The sequence below is a fragment of the Lycium ferocissimum genome, chromosome 3, assembly GCF_029784015.1.
Source record: "Lycium ferocissimum isolate CSIRO_LF1 chromosome 3, AGI_CSIRO_Lferr_CH_V1, whole genome shotgun sequence".
In the NCBI taxonomy this organism is placed as follows: Eukaryota; Viridiplantae; Streptophyta; class Magnoliopsida; order Solanales; family Solanaceae; genus Lycium; species Lycium ferocissimum.
The window spans coordinates 17,127,698-17,151,323 of NC_081344.1; the positions used below are offsets into that span (position 1 = coordinate 17,127,698).

General features: G+C 34.8%; 2 protein-coding genes across 3 annotated transcripts; one reads left to right on the forward strand and one right to left on the reverse strand.

Moving 5' to 3' along the window:
- The first annotated feature begins 2,029 nt into the window (after positions 1-2,029).
- Positions 2,030-8,936, forward strand: LOC132049917 (protein FMP32, mitochondrial-like). Its single transcript, XM_059440893.1, has 7 exons — positions 2,030-2,557; positions 4,048-4,179; positions 4,270-4,329; positions 8,079-8,155; positions 8,233-8,289; positions 8,384-8,450; positions 8,550-8,936. The coding sequence occupies exons 1-7, from the start codon at positions 2,294-2,296 to the stop codon at positions 8,667-8,669; spliced, it is 777 nt and encodes a 258-aa protein (XP_059296876.1). The 5' UTR covers positions 2,030-2,293; the 3' UTR covers positions 8,670-8,936.
- Positions 8,937-10,118: 1,182 nt separating this feature from the next.
- On the reverse strand, positions 10,119-18,445 carry LOC132049918 (squalene synthase-like). Of its 2 annotated transcripts, none has more exons than XM_059440895.1 (14): positions 17,982-18,445; positions 16,977-17,019; positions 16,387-16,476; positions 16,051-16,126; positions 15,386-15,455; positions 14,744-14,887; positions 14,542-14,646; positions 14,065-14,211; positions 13,393-13,468; positions 12,983-13,071; positions 11,774-11,865; positions 11,658-11,703; positions 11,498-11,567; positions 10,119-10,837 (listed from the first exon to the last, which is right to left on the reverse strand). In XM_059440895.1, exons 1-13 carry the CDS (start codon positions 18,174-18,176, stop codon positions 11,505-11,507), a joined length of 1,236 nt encoding a protein of 411 aa, XP_059296878.1. In that variant the 5' UTR covers positions 18,177-18,445; the 3' UTR covers positions 10,119-10,837; positions 11,498-11,504. The 2 variants fall into 2 exon arrangements, with proteins under 2 accessions (XP_059296878.1, XP_059296877.1); XM_059440894.1 differs by having other exon boundaries at positions 10,122-10,840; positions 17,982-18,443.
- Positions 18,446-23,626: the final 5,181 nt, after the last annotated feature.

The window sequence follows — 23,626 nt, forward strand, 5'->3', positions numbered from 1 at the left end:
TTCGTTGATATTTCGGGTAGCTACGCGTGTAAGTTTGTGGCTGTGGGATTGCTCAGATGGTAAACACCCTCCACCTACAACTCGAAGTTTGTAGGTTCGAGTCACTAAGGGAGCAAAACAGGGGGCTACTAGGGGAAGGGGTAAAAAAAAAGTAACTATTGAAAAATGGACCCCCAAAATTTAGGGACCTAAAGAACTTGCCTTAGTGGCTTGAATATTGCGCTGAATTTTCTCAAAAAAATAGACTGTTTCCGAGTTGAAAAATAGCTTGGAGGACACCCTAAGTAAACTGGGATTAGGGTTTTTTCGCTGCTTATTTATACATGGCTTTTCCGCATAATTATGTATCCTGTAATCATCTTTCATTGAGAATTAATAAGAGTTGGTGATGACCGCGGGTTTTCTTTCCCTTTGAGGGTTTCCCACATAAAATAATGTGTTGTTTCTTTTCGTTGGTATTGCTTACATATATTATATTGTTGTCTCGTAAAATGAATATCTTACATATTTTCTGTTATTTGGTAAATAAGCACAAATATTACTCCAAAAGCATTTGATAGGAGTATTAATCATGGTAAACACTATGGGAGTGAGAGTGGGAGTGGAGGTGGAATGTGTTGGAGGATGGGGAAGACACAATTAATCATGAATGCTACTTGTAAGACTTATTTTTCCTACTTTCATTAAAAAGTCATTTCATCAATTTTAAGAAACTTATTTTTCTAAAGAAATATTTTCTACTCCCTCCGTCTATTTTTACTTGTCCTGTATTGACTTTTGGCACACCTTTAAGGAGTAATAAATAAAATGAAAATTTTACTATATCACCCCTAATTATTACTAAGTCATCCAATGACCGAAACCAATCAAACATACTTTAAAATTGTGCAGCCACTAACATTTTCTTGAAGTTTCGAACTCAATAATTAATAATAAGGGTAAAATAGGTATGAAATAGTAAATTATTTCTTCATTTTTCAAACTGGACAAATAAAAGTAGATTTTGGATGAGATGTTGAAAAATTATCTTCAAATATCTGTTTGGCCATAGATTTTGGATCAGATTTTGAAAATATGTCTTCAAAAAATGTTCAAGTTCCAAAAACCGATCCAGTTTTTGAATTTTTGGGACTTCCACTCACAAAACTTTATTTTTTTTTCAAGTAAAATACATATCCAAACACAACTTCAAAAACTCTAATTTTCAAGTTTCAATTTCAATGTTGTTGGAGTGGAGAGCAGCTGAGCAACATAAGTTGCCTCTGACCAGTGAAAAAAGTTTTATGAACTTTTATGGTAAAAATTGAGTAACATAAAAAATTTTGGGGTAAAAATTGAAAACAAAAGTAAAGGTCCAAAACAAAAAAAGTGAAAAAGTGAAAAACAAGGTTTTGGTTGTTTTTCAAAGAGTTAAGGATAAAAAACTTTTGGTTGTTTTTCAAAGAGTTAAAGGATAAAAAACACACCTCAAGTATTACTTTTTTTTTGAGTTCCCTACTTGAACTATCAGGTGTGAGTGTCCTACTTAGACTATCACCAACTAATTTACAGAACACACCCCAACTATCAGTTGGTTTCTTTTCCTACTTGAACTATTATCAACTAGTTTACAAGCACATCATTAAAAGTGAACAACTTATAGTTGATATGTATTTTGCAAATTAGTTGTTAATAATTTAGGTAGAAAAGTGAACAACTGATAGTTGAGGTGTGTTGTGCAAATTAGTTGGTGATAGTTTATGTAGGAACCTCTCATACCTGATGGTCAAAAAAAGGTGATAATTAAGGTGTGTTTTTGACCATTATCTCTTTTTCAAATTCTAATCAAGTTGTATTTGGAACTTTTATGGCCAAACATCATAAAGTGAAAAAATATTCCGGAAAAAAGTGAATAATTCTCGTGGCCGAACGAGAGCTTAGTCAAATACCAAAAACACCCCAAGTTGTCTTTTCCAATACGAAACCTAAAAGCATACACTCCTCGTCCATAAAATGACCTATACGAAATTACCAACAAAATATACAAAACTCGTTTGAGCAAGCAAACCAACAATAAATATAAAAACCTTAAAAAAGAAACCCACCATTGATTCATCAAACAAATCTAACTACCCCTCTTCTCCCTCTTCTTGAATCTCTCTTTTTCGCCGCCTCTCAAAAAAACAATACTCCCAAACGCGCCATTTCTCAAAAGTTTGACCTTTTAACACTTTGTTTAAAATCTAACCAAATATTCTTTATTCCTATCGATGCACCTTATTCCAAGGTTTTAATTGTAGATTTTGAGAAATTAATGGCTGTTGTGAAACGTGTGGCTCAATTAGGTGCTAATTGTGGGATTAGATTTTCTAAATCTCAAGGGATTAATAGTGCATATAAAGTTTCTGGTGCAGCTAATTTGTTGATTTATAGGTCACAATCCAACGGTGGTTCAGTTAATTTTTACAGTTCAGTTTCGTCATATAAATCGTGTGTTAATAAGTTTGATTATAGGCAAATCTCGCAGCTTGCTAAACCTAATGCCCAACGTGCATTTCTCGTTGATACATTAGCTCTGGTAATTATTATTTCTTCATCCTCCTCTTTATTTGTTTATAATTTGTTGTATTGCAATGAAATGATCACAACTAATTTAGTAATGATGTGGCGGAATCAGGATTTTCATTAAGGGGTGCAAAAAATGTAGAAGTGAACACACGAAGAAGTCAAAGTGTTCAACATCTACTAAATATACATTAAAAAAAATTAACCATGGATAAACAATGTAATTTTTCGCCTAAAGGGGTTCGGTCCCTTTGGCTATACCTGGCTCCGCCACTGGTTCCAAGTATGTAAATATTATTTCAAGAAACTTAAAGCTTGTGTGTCCGAATTCACGGTCAAAGTTTAGAAGTTTGAATCTTAAAATTCCAACCGTGCCACATAAATTGGAGTATTTATAATCTGTTGCATCGGTATCTGTGAGATCAGAAAGGACATGGAGAAAGCATAGTTTCCCCTATTTTTTAAAATTGAGAAGGAATACAAGTAGATGAGTTTTTTTTTTTGGTGTCTCAGTTATTTGTCTTTAGCTTCCAAGTTTAGATTTTTATTATTTTCCGTGTTGCAGGGGAGGATTCTGATTTTATTGATTTTTTTTTTTTTTTTAAATTTCTAAGCAATTGTACTGTCAGAAGTTTCTGGAAAGAATTTCCAAAAGTCAGGTGTTTGGATTGAAAAATAAGGTGAAACCAAGTTGTTTTGGTCTTGGTGGACTTAAAACCACTGAAAAAAGATGTTGTTTTCATTCCAGAAATCAACTCCAAAACCAATTTTGAGCATGGCGCTTCCATAATGGAGGTCTTAGGTTCAAAACCCATTGCCTACAACATCAGGGGATTTGCCTTCTGGGTCAAGTTCGTCACAAGGGGCTTGCCTAGTGCGGGTTATCTCTTCTGTGTGGTTTGCGGGCTATTGCACAGGAGGGGAGTTTACCCTGTGCGCACCCGAAGGGTAGCGGTTGCGGGTTCCCTTGTCATAAAAAATATCATAACTTACTTCCATGCCGGACTTTAACCTTGAATTGGTGCCTAGGCGGACTGAATATTGCAGATTGAAGGACAATGTGATGCTCATCAAGCCCAATAAAGCAATTAAGTGTTGTTATTGTAGACTTGGGACTGCTGACTATTTTTATAAGTGGGATCGGGGGAATTTCAGGGGGACTTGTTCAAAACATTAACTTCTTTTCAATTGTCTAAGTTGCAACCTGTTCTCTCCAAAAGAGGAATGCTTCATCTTCCCGCCAAAGATGAATTTTGAATTTGGATCTTGATCTATTTGACGTTGTTCCTTTTAATCATAGTCAGTAGTTTTTTTTTTGTCATTCCCAAAACCAATACTTTCAAAACCAAATAAAAAAGCCACTAAAGTTATGGTTCTTTTTGAGTTTGTGTATTTGCTTCTATCCATTTCGTGGTGAACTAGGATACTGTGCAAGGCTAGAGACTACTGGTTTGTTATTGTTGATATGAATTATAGAAATTTAGAGATCTGGTTTGCTGGCAGGTTAGGAGATTAGAAGCTAAAGGTGTACCATCAGAACAAGCAGAAGCAATAACATCTGTTATCACTGAAGTTCTAAATGACAGCTTGGAAAATGTAGCTCATTCTTTTGTTTCACGATCTGAGATGCAGAAAGTAAGACTTTACACAAGATCTTATGTTGTATAACAATGTGCCCATCTCCACTACGCTGAATAATTATTTTCTGTGCTTTTGCCTTTGTAGTCTGAGATGCTTCAAGAAGGCAACCTTTCCAAGTTTAAGTCTGAAGTACAAAGCTCTCAGGTACAAAATTGTCATGAAGCTGTGTTAGTTGTGCATATTGGTATTCTAAAAAATCTTCAACTATTTTAGCTGTCTAGGTATTCTCTTTGTCTTGTGCTAGGGGAGGGTGTATTTCTTCTGTTTGTAGTTTTTTTTTTTTTGATATGGTACTGTTTGTAGAATATTAACTTGCCCTTAATCAAATCTGCCCTTAATCAAATCTGCTATAGGTGATTTTCTCTGCCTAGATAAATGAGTAAGCTTGCTTCATACACTGCTTTTGGATTATAGTGCTGTAAGACGTCTGCTTATGTGTATGAAGTCCTGCAACACAGTTATCTTTTCAACATATAAAAAAAAAGCATATTCAAGCTGTTATTAGGACCTATATCCTTAGCCATCCTTGCTTTGACTTTTATTAGTGCAAGTGATATATTTCTTCAGTGATGATAACTGTAAGATTGATAACTTCATTAGGAAAAGCTTTAGTTTTTTTGTGAGTTGTGAAAGAATATGATACTGCTGTTGAATTCATGAAACTTAATTGTCAAAAAAAAAAAAAGGAAAAAAAAAAAAAACAGAATACGGCATTCAGGTCAGCTCATGGTGCAAAAAATGTAGCATAAAGGGGCATAGCATAAGCTATGTATTTCTATTGTCATCATATGACAAGTATAACAGTTAACTCTTCTGCCTCCACATCAGGATGTAAGTGGAGATTCTATGTTATGGTATGGAGTTTGATCTGTCTTGGCTTCTAAAGTAAATTCACCTGATTGATTTCGCTCTAATCCTGTACCCTTCGTTTCGTAGCTTTTTTGGGTTATCTTTCCTGGCGGTGGTGGTTGGGGGAGGGGTTGGTTGGTTGGTTTGACAGACCAATCTAAGTTACTGAACCTTTGATCTATGCATTAAGTATAACTAGTATTGTTCTCTTATCACTACCTGCATATATTGTGGTTCATGAAGATTTTTGACCTCTTTTGCCCACCTAAAAAGGCAGCTCATTAACCCAGTGACCAAATTAGAAAAAACTTCCGCTAACTCACATGCCAAGGTCATATAAATGTTATTTGACCTGTGCTTTTCTTGATCTCTGTTATTAGGCCGTAATAATTCTTCAAATCAGCTGATGCTGAAATTGTTTAAGTTTAGTGAAATAGTACCTATAAATGCTTGAAATTTTTTGAATGTCCTTCTGGTTAGACTGAACTAGGGTTCTGCCAAATTTGACATTTATAGGTTGAAATCTTACAATTTCAAAAGGCAATTAAGTTAAGCCATCATCAGCTTGTGTTAGATTAAGAAGTATTCGTTTCAATATTCACCAAATTCCTGACAAACACGAGGTTGTGCTAGAAGTTGATTGAAAATGGACACATTCCTCATTTTCACAAGCTAGGCATGAACCCTGCAAATGTGTGTTTCTTTCATAAGTAACATCCTGTAAGGAGTAAGAGATCGTAATTTAATATAAGATTCTCTCAAGTTTTTATTTTTTTATTTTTTTTATTTTTTTGATGATTTATGGAAGAAGATTTAGTGTGTAGACATTCCATAACATCCTACAATTTTGCCACTGTTTGCTTAAAAAGAGGAGAAACTCTATCTTCAGAGATTATTCCTTCTTTTAATTGAGGAGGTTATTCCCTGTCATTCAAAACACAACATCAAGCAGATTCATATGGGTACTTGGAAATGGAGACACCAAATCAGTGATACCATATTTCAGATGAAGAGCGTAATTTGGCTATGCTGCCGTTTAAGTATAACCGTAATACAGATCAACATCGGATACTCTTTACGTTAAGATGTGATATGATCCTAACCCGCTTGTATGAAGAAGCAATGACTTCTTGGAAAAAAGATGAAGTAAAAATGTCAAATCAAATGAACAAGTTGGGTCAGCTGGCTCTGTCTAGTAGTTATTACTTTATCAACAAAGTATTTTAATTAAAACTAGTTGGCTTTGAAGGGAGCTTTGGCTCAGCTCTGGTAGCTGCACAGAAGAGGAGTTACATCCTCAAGTGTGAGGGATCAAAACAGTAAACAAGAACGTACCCAGTGAATTTCCACAGAGCGGGGAGGGATCAAACAGTAGAACCAAAAATCGAGCTGGCAACGACAACAACATACCCAGTGCAATCCACAAGTGGGGTCTGGGGAGGGTAGAGTGTACACAGACCTTATCCCTACCTTGGGAGGGTAGAGAGGCTGTTTCCGGAAGACCCCCCCCCCCCCCCCCCCCCGGCTCAAGAAAAAGCATGACAAAAAAGGTCAGATAAGAATTGACGAAAGTAAAGAAGCCATGGCAAAGTACTATAGATAAGCATTATGAAGAAAAGCAACAGTAACTGCAAAAGGAAGTACAAGAGACATCAGATAGTAACAGAAAATCAAAGGGCAGGAATTGATAAGGATGACATAAATATTTAGAATTTTGACTTGTGGTGAGTGGGTCGAATTGATTGCCTGATTGGAGACAATGTTTTCAAAGATATCGTGGCAGTTCTATTTTCTTCCTTTGCCAGGAAGCATCTTTAAGCAGCAATTGACTAATCAGGATGTTGGAAATCATCAACACAAGGCTAAATCTTTTTCTGATAGACGATACTCCAAAACTTTTTGAAAGTGAGATAAGCATTACTGATGGCATATACAGCATTGTGATGGTTTGCGCAAAATTTCAGCCTTGCCTAAATGACCATATTGTGTTCAACACAGTATGAGACAGATAGTAGAACAGATGCGTCTTGCTTGGATCTAAACCTTCCCCAAATTTCCTTAACATTGGGTAATCGAGGAGGAAAAGAAGGTGGCAATTCAAAACAGTACAGAGTGTAGGTGTTTATCTATGTGCTTTTTGGGGAATCATTTACAGGATACTCCCTCCAACTGGAATTGTGTGAGCACATTAACTATTTGCTGTTTCTCAAAATAATATCTATTTGCTCTAGTGCTGCTACATGCGTGATGTATACTGCCAGAAACTAAATCCAACTTAAATTTCACTTTTCAGTACAATTTCCTATTACCCGTTCTTATAACCTAAAAAGTTATTTGTGACCCACATGTTTCACGTATAGCATTTATCAGTTTTCAGCTTTAATTCTATTGACTAGGGCAAGATAAAGAGGTGATGTTCAGTTCGGATTATTTGTATTTTACAAACTGCTGGTAAATGATTGCAAACTCATAGCAATTTACTTGAAAGGCTGTCTTTTACTTCAAAAACATTTGGTATGCTTATCTTGGTTTGTTTTGGACATTTGTGATTGATACATAATGGGATTTGATAAAGCATTAGAATCTAGTGGACTGTGACGGAGCTAAAGGAAAGGAATGGGAGTTCCATTGAATCTCCTTTGACAAAAAATGATATTGCGCAAGTAGGGTAAAAACAAATTCTTTTGTATTTATATGAATTGTTGAATCCCCTTAACACAAGGAAATCTTCTGGTGGAGTAGCAAAGGTGGTTCAAAAATTGCTTTAGGTCATAGGTTCAAATCCCTGTAGCATTTTTGCATTTTTGGGAATCCTATTGCTTGAATTCCTGGTCCCACCACTGCTAGTAGATTTATGTTGTAGCTTCTGAACATTGGCCGAAGGGATGAGGTGGATTACTTCAAACTCAGTTTGTTGGACAGATGATTATTGCATTATTGTACTAATATATGTTCATGATATATATTTTTGTTGTGCGCCTGAACGAGCTTTGGTTTGAGTTTGACATATGGGATTCACACCGATTAAATAATATTTGTTGCAGGAACATCATTTTTCTCTGCAGCAACGTGAAACTGAAAAGCTTCGGAATGACATTGAAAAAATGCGTAGTGAACTAAGGTACAATTGGATTGTAGAAAAATTGATTCATACTTTTGAGTGCTAGTTTTATTAACAACTACTATTTGTTCGAATAGATATGAGGTTGACAAGCTTACTGCCGGCCAACGTTTGGATTTAAATCTTGAAAGAGGGTAAGGCTTGAAGAGTTTCAGATGCTAGTGAATGATTAGGTTGCTCATTTTTTAACCCCCTGATGATTGATTGCGGTCATTCTAAATTGTGTAGACGCATTCGTGATGAGTTTAACAATCAAAATGCAGAAACTACAAATCTTACAAATAAGCTTGACCGAGTAAGTGTTTGCTCTTGTGTACTTAGAGCGTGAACATTCTTTAAACTCAATTCATCCTGTGAATAATATTTTTTTTCCTCTTGCTTAATCCATGTATAGGAAATTCATGCATTGAGGGCGCAAATTGAAGCTTCAAAATATGAAGTGATTAAATACTGTATAGGTACACTTGTCTCTATCTCGGCTGTTGGTCTTGCAGTGCTACGGTTATATACCTAAGATATTCAGAAGATATTTGTTGCTGAATATTTATCTGAGCTCGGGTGCTCAGATGTGGACTGTATTCTTTTAAGAAGCTTGAATAGAGATCAACCACATTGTTAAACCGCTGAAATATTCACAACTTGGTAGATAGGTTAACAATTGTATTCATTTTCTTTCAAACTTGTTCATTTGTTTAAATTTAAGGGGGTTACCGCACATTCAATGTTTGCTATGGAAATATTTCAAAATTTAGGAGGTTGATGTAATCTTTCTGCTGTCTTAGTCGTTTTCAACATGTTTTCCTTTCTTGTTCAATAATTTGATTGGCAATGTGTTTTACCTCTCTTGTTCAGGTTATAACGCCTTATGTGGAGTAGAAAGCCATTTTTTGTTGACTTCTAAATAAAAAGATTGTGTAAATATTGTTTTGCACCGTGTTGTAAAATTTAAATAATGCGTATACCATCTTCCACTCAAAAATCATGTGCAAAAAGTGATGATTGATTTGTCGTTTGAGTTAATAGCAAACCCGTGTTACTTCCTAACCGCAATCTAACCCCGGTCTGCCCAACTCAAATTGATAAGGAAATGAACAGATTTTTTTTTTGGGAATTGAATCTTTCTTTTTTACTATTTGGGGTTGTATACCCCTTTTCAGTTCTGGTGCCAAACTTGTACCACAACGGGTTGTGTAACAGTGTATCTGTTGAAATGGTCGCATCCGAATGTGAATTATTCTTGGTGGTGGACCAGAAAATAATCGGTGGAAAATATATACAAATTAAATTAATGAGTTAGGCAGATGTACAGGGTGCTAAATATGCTAAGCCACTAGTATCTATTTGCTAAAAAGCTAATCACAACAAATGCAACGTGAAACCGAAATTACATCCCAACTCCTAGTACGAGGAAACGATCTAATCGCAAAGAAACGGGAACAATCATTGGAAAAACAGGAACCTATATATTATAAATATCAAGCAGTGGAAAAAAGAGAATTGGAAAAGTTGGTCATTTAAAGAAATCTATAAGCAGGGTAGGCAGCCTCATGAAGCTACAGTTCATGGTGAGCCATCAGAAAATAATCGGCAGAAAACGAATACCAAATTGAATTGCAGGTATATTGTGGTTTTTCTATGGTAGCTAAATCTTTTTTTTTGTTTTGGTTTTCCACCCGGTCTCCGGTACCTTACATTGGAGCCCGACTATATTCGGATTCGCGCCGCGTAGCGGGGGAAGTGCTCTCTACAAGGATTTTTCCACGCCTAGGGCTCGAACCCAAGGTAGCTAAATCTATTTGCCACTCTAAAATAGAACAACAATATTATATGGAGAGGATGTTGAGTCTCTAAATTTCAACATATATATTCATGAGATGAGTGTCGCATGATGCAAATACTAAGACGCATGTACGGTCATACAAAATTAGACAAGATTAAAAAACAACTACATTCAGCTATAGGTGCAAGTGGAACATAAAGAGAATAATATGAATGATCGCTTGAGATGGTTGGTCATCGTTTGAAGTATGGTGAATAAAGGTATTTAAAGGGAATGAAGAAGACTTAAAATTACATAGAAGGAAATTGTCTCGAAAGATCTACAATCTCCTAAAATTTACATAGACTTGGTGCAAAATACGGTAGAAGCTTATGACACGATATTCCTCTATACCAATAGACATTTACAACACCTTACGTATGAGGCCACTCTTATGTGCTCGTGAAAGCTTGCACTATCCAATATGAAATCCATTCCAAATTTGGGGTATGAAAGGGAAAAACTGGACTTGTGACCATTTTCATTTTCGTTCATACCTGAAGAGGAAGTCATCATTTTATCTTTACAGTAAATGAGCAATTCACAACTTGTTTCCACCACTGACAAAAATCTTAAGGTTTTGGAGAATGCACACAACGTGTGGTGTTAAAATACGTGGATTTACCACTAAGTGAACAGACTATTGAAATATATATTGCGTATAAGGTGGCTTTACAGTACTATTTACTTTTGCTGCTTGCAAAACAAAGGATGCCACAAGACTCAAAACAACTAAAAATAGGTTTTTTTCCCCAAAATGTTACTATCACTAACATAGTTACAGACGCCAAAATCCGCAGCTATTACATACTCGGCCAAGAGCTTGCTCCATCTTTTTTTGACCAATCTTTCTTCTAAAGTCACTCCTTCAAAAAGAAAATGAAGAAAATTTATAGCAAATACCTTTTCCCCAGTGCGATCGACTACCAAAATAAAATCAAAATTTAAAACCATCATTCTGCCATGCGGTATGCTAGTTTTTAATCGAAGAAACCAAGTTACCGTCTATTTTTAGTTTACAATTAGTTATACAAAAGCATAATGATTCCTTGAACACTGGAAATTATGACCTTAGGCATAGTTTACATGAAAGTCCTCTGTGATCTACTTAGAAGTAACTACAACTGCTTGACTAAAGTTGAAAATCAATAGAGCATATGAATGATGTGTCATGTGATCTAAAGAGTTTTTACTAGGAGTGAATCATGTCTATGTTGGTTGGAACATTGAGGTTTTGATCAAGTTAACCAAAACAATCTATCGTATCAGGTAAAAAAACAAATGAAAAAGAAGAAAGGGAATAACCTCTCCCCTTCTAAGGTGTAAAAGACTAGCAAAATACTTCATAGCATAATCTAGACGCTTACTTTTTTTAGAACCATAGGTGCATGCAACAATGATAACGGTAATACTTCAATCCCAAACGAGTTTGTGCATAATAGGAAAAGCTCTGTATCATGTAAGAATGGCATGAATCTAAATATTTGGTGTTTTGCCTAGGATATTGTTGCCGAAATACTTACACATGGTCTAAGGCCGGTTTCCAGATAGGTATGCAAGAAGGATAGCCACTATGACAACAAGGACAACAACCTGCAATATTTTTCAGAGGGTAAGAAAATATCCGATACATTTAGGGAAATCGTTTCTAAAGCATGAAGAAAACATCAGCTAAAAACTCACCACAGTTGAATTGTAATTAGGTCTGCTCTGGATTACGTAAGATTTCCTGGTCATAGCCAGATGCATTAGTTGATATTCACAAAAACTCCAGAAGAATACTAGGATATATAACATACCTTTTGTTCAAGGTTCCCGAGTCTTTGCAAGTTCTCAAGATTACTTCAAGCCTCTGTAAAGTTTTCGCCGCATTTGGATCTTTATACTCCACCTAAAAAGTTCAACCGATCAAGTTGTTTTACTCGCCCAAGAAATGGAACTTTGACAAATATTTGGAAGACATTGAAGGAGATGGTACATAGCAGGAGAGACATCCATTATCATTAGGAAGTGAAATAAAGCTTATTGACCATCCATGTGGTATTAAATGCTAAACAAACATCACATCGCCATCTAGCTTTTCATAATATTTGGTCGTTAGTAACTTGCATAGAACCTTCTTGTTAGGAAATGAACACATGTTTTCTAACAAGCAGAGTTATGCATAGTTGGACCATCCAAATTAGTGATAGGAACATAGCTTCAGACGTACTAGGATTAACTTGGCTGTTTGACGAATACTTCATGGGAAGAACCTTTTGCGTCACAAAATAACACTCTCGATAATTCTACCCAATGCAAAATACTTTATGATTTTTCAAAAACATGAAACTTGTGAGATTGTCTAAAAAGTTTCTCCTTGAAGTAGCTTATTTAAATTGATGAAATGATTCGTGGAACTAAACTTGTCTGATTGACTGTGAACTATATTTTATCCCATTGGTGAAAGTAACAGAGAAACTGGCCTTATTTTGGGTTTTCTTCAACTACCAGAAACCTAGTCAAATTGCACAAGTCATATTATTTTTGTCATTTGTGCTTGTTGCAGTATTTATTCGGCATCTTCAAAAATGAATTCATCCTTCCCGGGAACTGTTTTTGTATTGGATTTGCACTCATATGGTTTGATTGAGATCTTTATCTACTGATAGAGACCCCAAACAGCTAATTCAGTAACAATCATTATAAAATTTCCGAAAGAGCTAATTCTACAGGGTTAGAGGAGCCTGTCATGGGAGCATAGCTTTAAACCCCCATGCAATTTGTATGCATGAGTTTCAAGTAGCTTGATGTGAAGTCCAAATCGACACAAGAGAGCAAGCAATACATATGTGTAAATACTTAAAGACATGCAGAAGTATAAACAAATAGACAAGCACAAGCACACAACACATAGGAGCATTATGTAGAAAATAACAAAGTAACCCTTAAAATGAACCATTAACTGTAAGAATAAGCACATTATAACTGGGCAAGTTAAGATTCTCTGGTAAATAAGGAAGTATCACCTTGGATTTCAGAATACAAGAGAAGTCGAAGAAAGCACCATACACATCTGCCATGGTCCTGGTCCGGTCAATAACTTTAGCAGTGAGACCTGGAAAGAAGAATCCAAGCATCTTAATAGCTGCAAGTATGATGGTAAGGAGAAGCAGCGAATATAAAAGGAGAGAAAGACAGAAAGACGCAAATTTATTGATTAAAATAGGATTTAAAATGATAATCCAGAGCTACATTGTGAAAGCTCAGGTGGAAGGAAGACATCCTTAGTAATAAATTAGCGATAATACTTTCATTGACAAAAGAGAAAGGACACACTAACAAATTTCCCAAATTTTAGGGGTCAGATTAATCATCAAAGATAGATGGGCAAGAAATTGGGTATGAAGTGGCATGCATGTGTGTTTATCATACTTACCACGTCTCATTTTTACAACTCCTCTGAAGACTTCAATGTTGTTGTAGCACTTTGCCAGTGTCCCAATTGCCATGACCTGGTAACATAAGAAAATACCAAGGCAAAGCATATTTTTAGAAGAATATTTAACAAGTTAATAATGCAAAAGTAGCAAAAACATACTAATATTCCTGGCACTATGAACAGTTAACTCACAAAGCACATATATGCATAACAAATCAATACGCTCTGCTGTTTTCCCCAGCCTAAAAGAATACAAAGTTCAAAGGGTTATATAAGATCTTATTTATTTGAAACAACACTAACCCCTTAGCCAATGAGAGATGGATGGATGCTTTCATGGAAATAAGACAACACGAAAGTCCTTGATCAATCAAGAACAATGAGAATAGACAATTTCAGTAGGGTAAAAACAATAACTTTTGGTATATATATAAACCGTTGAATCCTCTTTACATAGGCAAAGCTTCTAGGTATAGCATGTTTTTTTAAATCCCCTTGTTAGAATTATTGGCTTCGCCACAGGCTTTAGTAAATTTCATACATTTTCCTTTTGAATTTAGTCAACAGATTACCAAACACAGATGCAAAATTCCATTGTGAGGCACACAAGTTTTGTGAGACAGCCCAACAAAAGGCAAAAGAAAGAGCTAAAAAGCAAAAAGAAAAGACCTGTGGAATAGCACAAAATCGAAAGAGAGCAGGATCCCGCAGTGTGGACATGTAAGTCAAACAATCTTCTACATGTGCCAAAGCATTAGTGACCATTTCATTCAGACATTGCACTGCCTTGACAGAATTTTCCTCATACTTCAAGTCCTGAGGCACATTGACAAATGTAGGCAGTTACAAAAAAAATGGTATAATTACCGTCCAATACCTTTCGATGATTTAATTTACAAAATAGCCACAAATGTACAGGTTTTGTATATTTAAGTATAAATATACATATAATATACATAATATACAAATAATATACATAATCAGTGTATATGTTTTGCGCTTGTAATTAACTTTGGCCGACGGGCCAAAAATGAACCCCATATTTGAATAAACATCAGTGCCTGCTATGATGTACTCAAGGTAATTCAGTATCATGAAATTGACTAAGATGGGTGGAAAATATGAGATAATAAATGCCTAACATACCTCGAGCTTGTTAACGTATTTATTCCAAATCTGACGAGGCCAAAACATGCGACACTTAGGTACTTCATTTATGTCTTCCAGATAATCTCTAATGATATTTGTTTTCTGCAGAATTTTGCAAACATTGTTGTTACTGCAATAAAAAAAAAAAAAAAAATCAAAGATGGTTACTGATTGCTTCTGCACATGTTAAGATCAACACCTGAAGAAATAAACCCATGGAGTTGCAGAGAGAATCTGAAGCCGAATCTTCTTTCCCAGAGACGAAGAAAAGTCTTGATAAGCCTAATCCAACCAGCCCAGCTACATAGTGACAATATTCATCATAATCATCAATTGTTTCCACCTGCCAAGGATGGAATGTTACCTTATCTAAGCCTAGAGGATGAAATTACCTAAAAGGCTAAAGAGAATTTAGTCCTAATTAACCAAAATCCATGCAATAGTTTTCTTTAGTTTTTTTCTCTTATTTCCAGTTTCAAGCTGATAAAAAAACGATAGCACAAAATTTTTTCTTTATAGAAGATTGATTGCAGGCCAACAGTCTTTGATATCAGAGTCCAACAATCTGTCAAAAAAAAAGGATTAAGGAATATATTAGTGATGGAAATACTAGTGCTTAACTCATTTATTGACATTGTAGTGAAGTTAATACCACATTCATACTTTTGGTAAACGGTAGTCGAGAAAGCAAATGGCTCAATGAAGAGGAATTGGATGAAACAGGAAAGCTTGAAAGATCAAGCCGGTCTATATTAACACAATATGAAAACAAGTATAAAGTTCATAACTTTTACTGCCAGATATGACTTAGATCCTTCAATTTCTAGTACTTATTGCATACCTCCTTGTATATAAACTTTGCCATTCCTGCACCCATCCTCATGGTAATGTCCTCAATTGCCTCCTTGTAACTGCAACATTGTATGAGAACATAATGCTCATTCATAAACAGCACATACCAAAAATATTAGAATGAGAAAACTATAGTATTTCAAATTCAAACTACAGATCTTGAGTTGACATGGCAGACATATCACATGGATATGAAGTCATACTTAAATTCTCCCAATTCTCCCTACATATATGTAGCCTGTTTCAATATTGACAGAATATCAATGTGGATATGTAATTGATAAGCATTGCTGGTTAATGATCATATTGAACAGGAAATTCAAAAGAGAATATTGGAACTGGATATCGGAGCCTAGAAGAATTTCTAACTACAGCTAGTAAACACTGTAGGCTGATATTATGAAGCCTTTAAATGGGGAGACTTAGGTGTTAAAGAGCTCATGCTCAGTATTCCTCAAAATCTAAATAATTTGAAGTATAACAGGATATTTTATCAGTATCAACAATTAATCACCAAGTAACTAATATCACCTACGCAATTAATATACATGGTAATATTCACTTTGTAGAGATCTCACCAAAATATAATCAATAATCTCTCAATAGAAATACATCTTAGTATCAAAAAGCAGCCCTTGCTCGGCACGAACTTACTATTTCCCTAGCTCCAAAAAAGCAGTTGAAACATGATGGAACTGATCCATAAGAACCTTGTAGTCCTTTGTACCGCCTAACATATGAAATTAGAATTAGACAACCAATCTACAATACTTGAAACTATATTTTGAAAATAGATAGGCATGTTAATAAATGCTTATAACCACTAATGACGCAGAAACTGTACTGCTTTAGTTCACACAAAAATTCCAAACTGTATTTGTTCTTGTAATCAGCTAGCATTTTTTATATTGAAAAAGCCAAAATGATCATTGACATTCATGAGCATAAACAATGAAATGGAAGTCGACCAGTTAAATTCAGAAGACTCACATGAAAAATGCCATTCACGATCATAAACATGGCGATGGAAGGACATCAAAATAGGTACTTTTACGTCTGTGGCTACACTCGTATCGTCCTCTGTCCAGAATAAGAAAAGGAAAATGTGAGTAAGTATATGACTCCAAGAAAATGAATGCAACAACCATAGAATTTAATCAAGATCAAAGACATAAACTACCTGATGACTGACAAAAAGATAAGAACTAATACAAGCAACAGTCCGTGGCTTATGATAGCAACAGATGTATACTATATGTACAATCTATTATGCGTATGACAGTGTATAATCAATGTATAATCTATGTATACCAGCTTAGAAAAGTAAACAGTGCCCCATTATTGATCAACATAATAAAAAATCTAGCCAAAGTTGAAAGAACCAATACTACTGTACTATCAGTTCCACAGCAATAGTAGCCAATGGTTTGTGCTATTAACATTAATATGAACTTTATTGCACATGCAACAACTAGCTTGTATTTTCTGTGATTGCGAGATTGCGCTTAAATGTCAGTCTTATTGTGTTAACCAGCTTGATAGCTGGTTATCTACATTGAGGGCTCAGTAATTGAACATACCAACGGTGTCTAGTGCTCGAAGAACCAAATAAAAAATGCATACCTGCAAATATAGACAGAAGTTACAAGAAATCAACCTTCACAATAAGAGTAATAAAATCATAGTAATCTATATATTTTTCTACACCGATCAATAAAAAACTGGAACTTGGAGCTTCGTATCCAAATCTTCAAACTATAGAGTTGTGTCTTCATTGTGAGGATGAGAAAATATCATTTCTCTATCGTCATCATATAACATTCTCTCCATCTCAATATTGAACCTACGTAAAGCTTGACTAACATTTCATAGTATCTAAATTTTAATTGTAAAAATGGAATTAATTTAGTCTGATTTAGATTGAAAAATCAGTCAAAAACAAGGGAGAATGTCAAAGAAGTTGAGTTGGAGAGAGCAATATGGTATAATTAAGCTAGCTACATCTTTAAAAAAAGCATCCAAAAGATAATAGCAAAAGATATATTAAAAAAAAACAAACGTAAACAAAAGGTATTAACAACAAGCTGTTGCACATGCAACATAGGTGCGAAAAATGATTTTGGCCTAGGAATTTAAGGGGGGAAAAGCTCCACCAATGTGAGTTTCACATAGCCAATCCCAAATTCAAATACATGAGAAGACTTACTTAAATTGATGTCTAAACATATAGTCATAATATCATAAAAATCCTCTAAGCATTAGGATGTGACTAAAAATTGCACATGCTACATTGACACCACAGCATGACGTTATTTCCGCTGGCCCAATTTATGTGGCAGAACTTCAAGAATCGAATTTCTTAATGTTGATCGTGAATAAGAATATAAAATATTTAAGTTTTTAAAAATAAAATGTACATATGTTGAAACTAACTAAGAAGTACTCACAATGACATATGAAAAGCAATCAAAAGAAAAACTCGTCTGACTCTCGAAATCCTAAAAATGGCACATAAATTGGGACGGCGAAGGGAGTGTTATATTGGCACAGTGTTTGATTAAATTTAAGGGGAGAAGAAAACTTACGGCGTCGCGAAGCTCAACAGGAAGCTGTTGAATGACAAGAGAAAAACTACGAGAGACCTTGTGAAGCATGATGTAACAAAAAGCCCAATGTGGCTGTGAAGGGATCTGTTTTTCGGCATATCGTGCCGCTACCTTCAGCTTCATCAATGGATATATATCCTCTGGATGCCTTAGAATTGCACCTAAAGTCCCCATTATTATTATTATTGTTATTATTATGATTTGATCAATCAGCAATTCACATTCCAATCACATCTATATATAGTTAGTTATATACATTCACTTTTTTTTGTGTATAAGTAAGCGTATGAATTCATTGGAGGGAATGTTTTATGTTTGTGTGATGAGGATTAATGAGGATCATAACTATGTTCGTTTTGGCAGTTGAGCCTTTTTATACTCGAATTCGGATACTCCCTCCCTCCCATTTTATGCAAACGTGTTAGTACGTGGGGAGTCGCAAATACTTTTTTTTTTTTTTTTTAGATTACAATTTTCTCAAATTCTTTTTAAATATTCAAAATTACTATTTCTATTAATTTTGATCGTGAATTTGGGCATGAAATCTTCAATTTTTTTAAAATAAAATTTACATAGTTGGAAACTACGTAAAAAGTACTATAAGTCACAACGATTAATAATTCAAAATATTTAAAAGATATATGAAAAAATTACGGTCAAAGAAAGAAAAAATTACGATCAAAGAAAACTTGTTTGAATCTCGAAATCCGAAAGGTGTCACATAAATTAGGACAGAGGAATATCAATTATGTTGGCTTCGACCGTAATACTTTTTATATAATTGTCAACAACGTAAATCTTATTTTTAAAAAACTTGAAAAATCTAGGTTCGAATTCACTCAAAAGTTAAGTGTTTGGTGTCTCCTAATCCAAATTCCAAACAACAACATTATTAATAAATAATAACTACTCCCTCTAGTCCAAACTCCAAAATAATTCATGATTTAGGTTTAGGCACATGTATTAAGAAATTCACTTAATTCTAAAAATTATAACGTTATGCTGTGGTGTCAATGTAGCATGTGCAATTTGTGTAAATTCGAATTTTTACTTTTCTTTTATGGCTTGTAGATTTTTTTGGTAACTAAAATTTTATTAATCACCAAAGTAATTACAATTCAAGAACCATAGCAATTGGGATATAGAAACAAAGTCTCTTTCATGGAGTAGAAAAATCTTACTAATATCCGATTCTTTTCAATCCGTACATAGCAGAGTAAACAATGTTTAGTATAAGACATGGATTTGGATGATGCACTTAACGTAAGATCCGAACTCTTCTTTTTTTTGTGGTGATGCTTGATTTGTCTTTAAGAATCACCAATCTTGTGATGTGTAAATTCGATTTTTACTTTTCTTTTATGCTTGTGTTTTGACCATATTACCCAAAGTAATTACAATTTGACCCAAGACTCCCGAGGTATTCGGGTGTTTCTAGTGAAAGCGTTTGACCAATAGTTGACTTTTGGGTAAACGGACCTTTTTCATAATTTCGGCGATTTCGTGAGGTCTGGAGGGTCGTTTATGACTTGGTGGGGGTGGTTGGTTCGGTTCCCGAGGCTATTAGGTCTGTTTTGGGTATTTGGTTGGAAACTTGGTTTTAGCCGTTTCGGGGTGAACTCCGTTGGGAATTCCGAGGTCACAGATGGATTCGTAGCATGTTTTTACTTGTGTCTGCATGTTTAGTTTGTATCCGGGAGGTCTCGGATGGATGTCGGGGTTTTGGGTGGATACTTGGTGAAACCAGAAATTTGCTAGTTTCTGATGTCTCGCCCCAGCGGAACATATTTGCCCCTGTGGATCCGCCCAAGCAAGACTTGGCCCGCAGGAGTGAAAGGGTGACTCATTAAATGAATTTCGGATCGCAGAAGCGGGACTTTGTCGCCCCAGCGAAGGTCCCTGAACCAGAAACCTTGTTTTTATTCCCAACTTCGAATCATTAGTTCCATTCACCAAAACCTAATTCTAAGGAGCATTGGGGGCGATTTCTAAAGAACCCTTGGTGGAATCATCTTGGGATAAGTCCTTGTACCTTATTCTTATAGTTAATCCTTCCATTATTTAGTATCCATGGTAGTTAATGATTAATGAGGGTGATGGTTGTTGATCATTAAATCCCCTAATCTAATTGAATATTGTTGTTCTAATTGTTGATTCCTATTGTCTAACTTGTGGATTAACAGATTCTAGTTTTGAATCTCCTTTGGCTTCTAGAATCAATTCATGAATTTAGGGTTATTTCTGATTTGGGGGTTTTGATATAATTGATGAAATTGAGGGACCAATTGTGGTTAGAATTCCATAAAATTAAGGTTAATGACAATTTTGCCCTTAATTTCCGATTTTGACCTCGTGTTTCGATAGGGAAATTTTGGGTATTTTGAGTACTTTTCCACTCGTCTCTTTTTTTGATTAGTTGACTTTGTTGTGGTCATTTACTTACTTAGAATTGATATTATTAGACTTCGATCGTTCTGGGGCGCTTCGGAAAGGGAAGGCTCAGGTGGAGTAGTACGTGGCTCCTGTTCGGCATTTGAAGTAGGTTACGGCTTACTTTAGTTAGACTTTGATTAGTGAAACGTATGTATGCGTAGAATTGACGGGAGAAAACATGATTAGGTCCTCGGACATGATGTTGGATGGATATACTCTTACGTTGGTATGACTTCTGATTATGTGGGCTTGTCGCCACTATTTTACGCATGGTGACTTATGGTGTACTTGTTGTGTTTGGAAGTGAAGTGATATGATATATTCACTATGGTGATTGAAACAGGATTGTTGATTCCATTTCCATGGTTGATGTGATTTATATAAGTCCTGATGTGGCTTATAGTGTTGTGATTTCCATAGAATGTTCATTGGCATTGACTGTACTGATTTAGCATTACTACATTCATTCACTCATACATGATGGAAATGGTTTGGAGATGATTGATGAAGGATTTATGGCAATTATGAAAGACAATGTGACACTTTGATGAAAGTATGATATGAATCCTTGATCCGAAGTCTGTTCTGGAGCGAGTGGTACATGGACGGCATGCGTCCCCCGCGGGTCATGATTTCCTTGTTTCATAGTCTAAGATTAATCAGTCCTAATCCACCAATAGATTTGGGAGTGCAGACCTTCTCCCAAACAAGAAGAGCTTTCTTAGTTATTGTATTAGTCCCAGATCAAAGATAATATTTAAAATATGACTCAATTGTACTAAAGACTTTGGCAGGTAAAACAAATAATTGAGACCAATATGGTTGGATGCTAAATAAGATTGTTTGGACTAATTGAGCTCTTCCAAGCTCCAGCATAGAAGAGCTTCTTAGCAGTCCAAGATGAGATTATAGCCACCATTTTATTAATCAAAGGTTGCCATTATAAGAGGGAGATTTTCTTTGTGGACAAAGGGATACCAATATACTTGAAAGGGAACTCACTTTTAGAGTATCCTAACTAATGAAGGATTAGATCCTTAATAGGCAGAAAGACCCCCTCCAAAATAAATGGAGAAAGCGTTTGTGAAGGTGTGATACAAATTTTAAGTCACCATTAGAGAACAAAAGTAAATCTTCTACAAAAGAGAGATGTGTCACTGCCAGTCTAGAGCATTAAGGGTGAAACTTGAAGCTTCTATCCTCGTTTAACTCATTCAATTTCCTGCTTAAATACTCCATGGCCGAAGCAAAAACAAAGGGAAAGATAGGATCTCCCCATCTTATTCCTTTAGTTGCATCAAAAGGGGTTGTTGATTCACCATTAATCAAGACAATTAATTAACAGCCTTCATGCACTCCAATATCCACCAAGTGAACTGTCTAGATAAGTCAAAACTTCATCTAAAATTTGTTCCAAGTATAGGCATTCCACTGAATTATAGACCTGTTGGAGATCTATCTTAACCATACATCTAGGAAAAATATTATTCCTAGTGTAAGATTTAACCAATTCTTGAGCAAGGAATATATTGTCAGATATCTTTCTACCTGGGATAAACTCAGCATGTTTCACAGATTAATCATTTGTTTGGTTTTTAATTTTCTCATCGACTGTTATGAAATTGCATAATTCGGATTATTAGTGTCGACTATAATGGATCAAGCACTGCTAAAAAAATGCAAAAATCGACTTCGGGGTTGATCTTTGAAAAAATAAATGATAAAAAACTAACCCCAAATTAGAGGTCATTTTTTTTTTTAAAGAAGCACTGTTGTGAGATTTTCAAAGAGAAACTTTTACTTTTAAGTTAAGAGTTTTAGCTTGAAGGTAGTAGCTACAATCTCGTTGATTGTGGGTTGTTAAGTGGCTAAGATTCAGTCTCTTAGGTTATAATTATTTTGTAACCTGAAATTAATCATAGTTTTCTAGTGAAGTATTTTGAGAGAAGTTTTAGAGGCGGATCGTGGTTTTATTTTCTTGACCGAGGAGGTTTTCATGTAAAAACTCCTGAAAATAAACATTCTGTACTCACTTGTTATAGGAATTACTAGAACCAGTATCAAGAACCTGGTTCTAGTGCGAAAGGTTATACTGCTCTATCACCCATCTTATAGTTAAATTGACACTCTCTTTATTTTAATTTAAGTGTCTTAATTTGATTAAAAATTGAATTTAAGAAAACAAAAAAATAAAATAAAATTTGTGATCTTAAATTAAAGTTGTGTATAATGTAATGTCGTAAAATATCTTTTAGTTTTTTTTAGTAAAACTACGAAATGTTGAAATTTTAGGAGTTTTTTTTTTTTTTTTTTTTTTTTTTTAAGTTGCTGTACAAAGAATTCTTTAATTATTGATGTATGGTTTGTCACGTGAGGATGTTATAATTTGATGCAATGATTCACGGCAGTACAGTCGACAAGGTCACACTGACCTCGACACTATTTTGTCTAAAAAAGTGATTGAATAAGTGGATCTAAGATTGCCATTCACTCTTTGGACTATCTTTTTCCGATGCTCTCCTTTTTGTCGTATTTTACACTCCCCTTTATTATTGGAGTAGTCCAACTTGGTGATGTAACATTTCTTATGCCTAATTTATAGGTGTCGCATGAATATTTCTTATGCCTAATTTATAGGTGTCGCATGCTTTTTGGATTTACTTTTTTAAAAAGTACATCTTTTATATTCGTGCTAACTCGTTAATTAAGATATTTTGAAAGCTCGAAATCTATTTGAAAACAAAGTCCACGGCTTTGGGGGAACCACCACATAAATGGACTATCATTGAATCATAATTACGTGACATATATTCTAATCTTAATCTATAAATAGTTACATCATTCAGTTTGGTGTAAATATTTATTAAAAAAATCTTCTCCTGCGTTGACTATTTACACAAAGATATATCACAATCTTAATCTATAAGTAGTTACATCATTCAGTTTGGTGTAAATATTTATTAAAAAAATTTGCTCCTGCGTTGAGTATTTACACTAAGATTAATTGATGCATGTCAAATTTTGGATATACATTTTTTCCACTTAATCATGATAAATTATTGCATTTTTACCTTATTAAATCAGTTAATCATTATAATTTACTTCCCATTCCCTTTTTAAGTGATTTTCTAGCTTTTTTTATTTGGTCCAAGATAAATGATTATTTAAGAAATAAAAAAGGTATTGATTTT